Source organism: Babylonia areolata, chromosome 19, assembly GCF_041734735.1.
Source record: "Babylonia areolata isolate BAREFJ2019XMU chromosome 19, ASM4173473v1, whole genome shotgun sequence".
Taxonomy (NCBI): Eukaryota; Metazoa; Mollusca; class Gastropoda; order Neogastropoda; family Buccinidae; genus Babylonia; species Babylonia areolata.
Genome location: NC_134894.1, coordinates 20164076 through 20171575, shown reverse-complemented (window position 1 = coordinate 20171575; position 7500 = coordinate 20164076). Strand labels below are relative to the sequence as shown.

General features: G+C 42.9%; 1 protein-coding gene across 1 annotated transcript in view; it reads right to left on the bottom strand.

Moving 5' to 3' along the window:
• LOC143294116 (cilia- and flagella-associated protein 58-like) overlaps positions 1–7446 on the bottom strand; it is a 48983-nt gene extending 41537 nt beyond the window's left edge. Inside the window, 5 exon segments of the mRNA XM_076605548.1 lie at positions 1376–1524; positions 3543–3758; positions 4799–4867; positions 6622–6711; positions 7438–7446. Of these exon segments, the coding sequence (XP_076461663.1) occupies positions 1376–1524; positions 3543–3758; positions 4799–4867; positions 6622–6711; positions 7438–7446 (533 nt within the window).
• Between the last annotated feature and the right edge of the window lie 54 nt (positions 7447–7500).

Genomic DNA, 7500 nt, shown 5'->3' with positions numbered 1-7500 from the left:
CACACAGGACCTCAGTTTATCATCACATCCAAATGACTAGCGTCCAGACCACCACTCATGATATAGATGAGGTACGGGGCGACATTTCCGGCGAGCGTGGGATTTCATCCCTTCTCTCAGATTCTCTCGCTTCCAAGGCAGGCGCGTAACCACTTGGCCAGCACCTCACAGGACACCTCAGTGAAGCTTCGGTGGCCAAGTGGTAAGGCGGCGTCAGTCTAGTAAACCGAAGATCCATGGTTCGATCCCCTGTTGGGGCTTTTTTAAGACAAAATTGTCTTTTATTTCTTTTTTTCCTTTTTATTCTATCTGTCTTGTTTTATATCATTTTTGTTAATGTTTTTCACAAACCTAGGGGAGACTCTCAAGGCCTGAGCAGCGCGTTGTCTTTATACAGAGGTAATACGCTCATTATCAAAACAAGAAAAAAAAAATTATACAGCTGATAATGCGTAGCATTCATGGATCAGAATGAGTTCCGCGTATTTTTGCATTACCTGAACGGTCTATGACAGAACGAAGGGAGTGAAACATGACTCGCCAGTATTATCTCCCCCTCCACTAGACCTTCAGTTGTGGTATGGACACTGGTAATTCGAATGAGGCGATAAACCGAGGTACTGTGTGTAGCATGCATTTTTTTTTTCAAGAGCAGCAAAAGGGCTGTCCCTTGCAAAACTCTGTACAATATTCCATTTCGATAGGGAAACAAATTTGACACACTTACAGGCAGGGAAAAAAGTGGAGAGGGGGGTGAGAGGGGGTGGCACTGCATTGCAGCGACGCGCTCTTCCTGGGATATGACACGACACTTCACGATACGAAACTATACGATACGATACAACAAGTACAACACAACACAATACAATATAATACAACACAATACCATGCAATATAACACAATACAACACTATACGATACAATATAACACAACACAATACAACACAATACAATAGGATGTAATAAGATACGATAAAATACAACACAATACGATACGATAAATTACACAATACGATACAATACAGTACAACACAATACAATACAACACAACACTACACAATACAATACGATACAATACAATGCAGCACAACACGATGTAATGCAACACAACACTACACAACACAACACAACACGATGCAGTACAACACAACACAACACAATACAACAAACACTATACAATACAATACGATGCATTACAACACAATACGATGCAATACATGACTGGCTCCTGCGACGTATCTATCCTGATCCTGATCCTGATACAATGCGGTACGATACGATACGATACGATACGATACAATACGAAACGATACGACAAACATGCGATACCATACGATACGAGACAATACGGTACAATACACGCACGGCACATCACCTGCCCTCCTGCCCCGGCAGCAGCCCTACGCCTTTCTCCACCATGGTGCTCAGGTGGAGGATCTCCGTCTTCAGGGACTGGATCGACTCTACGGACCTCGTCTCCTTCTCGTTGGCCGTGTCCAGCAGCTTCCACACCTTGGCGATCTCCTGCAGTCAGTCAGTGAGTCAGTGAGTCAGTTAGTCAGTCAGTCAGTCAGTCAGTCAGTCAATCAGTCGATCGGGCCCTCCCCTCTCTGTCCTCCTCTCCCTCCCCCCCCCCCACACACACACCCTCTACATAACACACGCTCATTACATGCACATAATAATGTACACACACACGCCCGCGCGCGTGAATACACACTCACTCACACATACACACACATCCGCTCAACACATACACACCCCATATTTGTGAGAATAAAAAGAAAAAATAAAGAAGTAAATTAATATATATATATATTTTTTTTTAGCGAATTAAAAAGATAGTAGTAATAATAATAACAGATAAATGAATAAATAAATAAATATAAAATGAAAAACACCAACACAACAACAACACAGCCCCTGATGGCAACAGCCCTCTCACCCTCTTCAACACACAACACACACACTCAAAATACCAGTTTCAGTTTCTCAAGGAGGCGTCACTGCGTTCGGACAAATCCATATAAACTACACCACATCTGCAAGGCATAAGATACCTGACCAGCAGCATGTGGAGTGATGGCCTATGTGGAGTGATGGCCTATAGGTAACGCGTCCGCCTAGGAGACGAGAGAATCTGAGCGCGCTGGTTCGAATCACGGCTCAGCCGCCGATATTTTCTCTCCATCCACTAGACCTTGAGTGGTGGTCTGGACGCTAGGCATTCGGATGAGACGATAAACCGAGGTCCCGTGTGCAGCATGCACTTAGCGCACGTAAAAGAACCCACGGCAACAAAAGGATTGTTCCTGGCAAAATTCTGTAGAAAAATACACTTCGAAAGGAAAAGCAAATAAAACCGCACGCAGGAAAAAATACAAAAAAGTGGGTGGCGCTGTAGTGTAGCGACGTGCTCTCCCTGGGGAGAGCAGCCCTAATTTCACAGAGAAATCTGTCATGATAAAAAGAAATACAAATACAAAATACAAATAACCCAACGCCGTCAGGCCTTGAGTGCATGCATATTATATTTGTGTGCCTGTCAGTGGATTTCTTCGACAGAACTTTGCCAGAGGACACCACTTTTGTTGCCATGGGTTCTTTTTCAGTGCGCCAAGTGCGTGCATGCTGCACAAGGGACCTCGGCTTCTAGTCTCATCCGAATGACCAGACGCTCAGTTCGATTTTCCAGTCAAACTTGGGAGAAAGGGCGAGAGCGGGAATCGAACCCAGACCTTCACGGGCACTGTATTGGCAGATGAGCGTCTTAACCATTCTGCAACCTTCCTTCTCAAAACACCAACACAAAACAACAACAATAACACACATCCTGATCACAACAGCCCTTTCACCCTCTTCAACACTCAACACGTAAATGCAAAACACCAACACCGTACTGATCAAATTTAATTTTCTCCTCACCTCCGCATTCTACATTGGCTCCTCATTGAAGCGAGAATTAAATATAAAGTTGTGTGTCTCTACTATTCTGCTTTCCACTCCGCAGGTGCTACATATCTTTCTGACCTTATCAGTGTTTACACTCCTGCAAGAAATCTCCGCTCGTCCTCGACTGTTACCTTTTGAAACTTCCTCGTGTCAAGACGAGAAACAATGGTGAACTTCTCTTTCTTCTTTGCTGCTCCTCACATCTGGAACAACCTTCCTCATCATATCCGTGGATTTGATTCTATTTCTGCTTTTCGCTCATCACTAAAAACTCATCTTTTTTAAAAAACCTGTCTATAACTACTCTCAGCTTCCTTGTTCTCCAACACCACCCATGTCAGCTCACTTTGAATGTATGTGGAGTGGGAAAGGGAGAGTGTGAGTGGGGGAGGGGTGTGTGAGAAAAAAGTGGTCATGAATGTTTTATGTAACTTGTAATATTTTTCTTTCATGTAAAGCGCCCTGAGCTCTTAGAGAGAAAGGGTGCTATATAAATATACATTATCATTACTACTACTACTACTGCTACAATAACAACAAAAACATCCTCATCCCCCCACCCCCACCCCTGATCACAACAGCCCTCTCACCCTCTTCAGGGAGGCGATGGTTTCCTGATCTTGTTCCGACAGCTTGAGAGCGGCCGTGACCTTGGCAGCGTTGGTGACCACGTCCGCGTTCAACTCGCGGCACTTGTTCATCAGCCGTCTCTCGTTATCATGCGACTTGGTCAGCGCCTTGTAGAGCTTCTCGTACTCCACACGGAACTTGTCCAGGCCCCGGTCTCCGAGCAGTTCCTTCAGGGTCTGCGGGGACCATGGAATGACACTCAGCCGTGTTCGACCACGACCATAAGAACAGCACAGGAGGTAACTTGCTGTTCCGTTTATCTAGGCTAGAATTCGATTATAGTGGAGAATGTCTGGCCCAAATTACATCCCCACTCTCTCAGCCAAGAAGGATTTTAGGACAGTCGGTGTTGGGATGGTTCCCAAAGGCCAGCTAGTCCCCAAGGCTGCAGCACTAAGAGCCAGTGCAATCTTGCCTCCTAGTTTGAGAGTCAGAGTCCTTCACAAAAGGCCAAGCTGTAATGGTACGTCAGTGAGGGAACAGAGCATCAGGACCTAGGATTGGGAGGGATGGGGGAAGAGGGTTTGCATGAGCGATCCTCTGCATAGCGCTATGTTTGCTTCGCGTCAATCAAGAATTGGCCCCAAGTGTGTAGAACAAAGCGTAGACTTAGGAATGTTCTTAGGGGATGTCAGTGTAAGATCGCTTGTGCAACCACGTTCACTTATTGAACCTGTCTTGATACAAAGAGTGTAACACAAACAGGCATCCGCTTCCCACGTCTCCATTATAAATTAACAAACGAAAAGAGAAAAAAAAATGTGTTGCTTTTATCACAACTGTACAAATGACCCGTATTTGAATTCTTCGTCTTCTTTTGCTTATCCTTAATAACCATCATCATCATCATTTTCGTGATAAAGAAAAGATACTAATACTAATAATATTAACTCTTCTTCTTCTTCTGATTATTATTATTATTATCATGATTATTATCATCATCATTATTATCATATTATCGTCATTGAATTAGTTACGCTTTTTGTCTTGTGGTAGACTAGTTTTGTTTCGCGTTCATGATTATGACTGTTTAGAATACTTCACACGAAAAAGGAGGAAGAAGAGAAGGAGGAGGAAGAAGAATTTTGCCAGATGTCTTAATAGAAGAAGAAGAAGAAGAGTGAAAAAGAATGAGGATGAAGATGAGGAGGTGAAGGTGGAGGAAAATAACACGAACGAAACACATACAGTGGCTGAGCAAGCGGGCGCCTTTTACCTGTTGGAAATCCTTTTCCAATGCCTCCAATGCAGCATCGTCGAACCCTCGTTTCGCTTTCGGCTTTGCCTGAATTCAGACACAGATGTAAAATGAACACATCTCTCACTCGACAGACTATATTATGGAATACTAACAAAGAGATCGGCAGCCCCCTTACTCCCATCTGAAATTCACACACACACACACACACACACACACACACACACACACACACACGCACACATGGAGAAATAATGAGTCACTCAGACAGACAGACGAACAGAGAGACAACGAAATAGAAATGAGATAGACGATTATGGACAGGCAGTAGAAAGGCATAGTGTGCGCGCGCGAGAATGAGAGAGAGAGAGAGAGAGAGAGAGAGACAGAGAGAGAGAGGAGAGAGAGAGAACGAATGAACGAACGAACGAACAAACCTTTTTTTTTATATTATTGAGAGAAAAAAAGGAATAAACACAAATGGCCTGTTTTCATCCTGCCCTCATAAAATGGGAAAATAAGTACTCAATACAAAGACATAACATTACATGAATAAATTTCAAATTACGTCGCCAAAATAAACACACATAAAAAAAGAAAAGAAAGAAAGAGAAAAGTTAGAGAAGAAATGAAAAAAGAAAAAAAAAAGAAGAGAAAGAGAGAACACACACACACACACACACACACACACACACACACACACACACACACACACACACAGATTGACAGTCAGTCAGACAGACAGAGAGAAACATACAGACAGAGAGACAGAGACATAGAAAGAGACAGAGCGAGAAAGGCAACGAGATAGAGACAGAGAGACAGATAAACAGACAAACGAAAGAGAAAGAGAGAGAAGTGGGGAAGAGAGACAGACAGACAGACAGAAAGACAGAGCGAGACAGAGGCAGAAAGAGAGGAGGGATGAGGGAAGGAAGGGATATGGGTTTTTTTTGTGTGTGTGTGTTATGATTTTTTAGGTCCTCAGTTGTATACAGTCCGTTGAGCACTGGCCAGGACTAGTTCACGAACATCTTTATCTGTTCGTCAATGAAAGCTGTGTGCGTTAGCTCGAATACGTTTGTGTGTGTGTGTGTGTGTGTGTGTGTGTGTGTGTGTGTGTGTGTTTGGGAGGGCGGAGGGGCGGGTGGTGGGAGAGAGAGAGAGAGAGTGTGTATGTGTGCGTTTGTGCGTGTGTCTGTGTGTGTCTGTGTTCTTCAGTTTTTAACGTCTATCCACATACTGTGATGTTAGACATAACAAATATATTAATAATGATAATTATAATAAACAAAAAATACAGAGTAGTACAAAGGAGCGAGAACCTGGAACAAAATTAACTGTAAACTTAATTAAAACAAATGTCCGACTAGACTGCAAAGCAAACTTTCAGAATTTTTTAACAGCAGAACAAAGTCAACAACATGTGTGTGTGTGTGTGTGTGTGTGTGTGTGTGTGAGAGAGAGAGAGAGAGAGAGAGAGAGACAGCGTGTGTGTGTGTGTGTGTGTGTGTGTGTGTGTGTGTGTTTAGGCAAGAAGCGGGCTATAGTGGTTGCAAGCACGCGCTCACGTAACACGCGCTGGCTTGATTCCGTCGTTTTGTCCAGAGACGGGTGGACGATACAATCGGGACAAAGCAGTCGAACAACAAGACCGATAGGCTATGTGTCACTCGGGCCTCCACATGTACACACCTTTCTGACAAATTTGGGCGCCATTCAAACGGTTCAGTGTAGTTGCCAAGGTCCAGCCGACAATGAAGCATTACACAAGCATCGTACCACTTCGTTCTTCCAGGAGTAAACGTGTCTATTGTCTAACACTTAAAGACACAGGCTACCAGAAGCTGTTCGACAGATAAAACAAGGGAGCCAGTGAAATTGACACGGGCACTGTTGTGTTCCACCGTGGACTGTTGTCTCTGTGCGGGCTGCCACAAAACATTTTTGCGAGGGGTGTGGGTGTGGGGGGTGGGGGTTTCAGAGCAGCTTTGCTAACTGAAACCGGAGAGTCTTTTCTGGAACCTTTCTGGCTTTTGGATAGTAGTAAGAAGTGGATCTTCATCGATATGTATTTCTTGGATATGTCAGTTGCTGGAAGCAAGTCTCGCGATGATGTATTTTGTTTTGTTTGTTTGTTGTTGTTGTTTTTTGTTTGCTGTTTATTTTCTTGATATTTCTAAATCCAATTATATTCTGAATCCGGTAACATTCTGTGGATTTCAAAACGTTAACAGGGACGATTAGTAAATGTTATTGTCAAAACAAAACAAAATAAAACAACACAACAAAAACAATACATCATTATTCGGTTAAACAACCACCCACGTTAGTTCATTCATCAACACTCATTCATTCATTCATTCATTCATTCATTCATTTATTTTCGTGTTAATCAAATCTTGAAATCATCAATGTTATCCTCGAATTTTATTTCATGACATACGATTCTATCGAGCGGTTTTATGTAATGTCCCTGAGAGAATTTAAATACGTTTGCTGAAAAACCGTACGAAGTGAATTGATTAAATGAGTGTATAGTATGTGACATACTCCATTGTACAAGCTAGCTCGGTTTCCATTGTCAAATATATAACAACAGGCAAAACAAAAACATGAAAGAAAACAACGAATAAAACGGTCGTATTTTTTCTTACCTCCGTCATGACTGAGCCGTCAGTGACCAATAAAATAAAATGAAAAAAGAAGAGAAAAGCTTA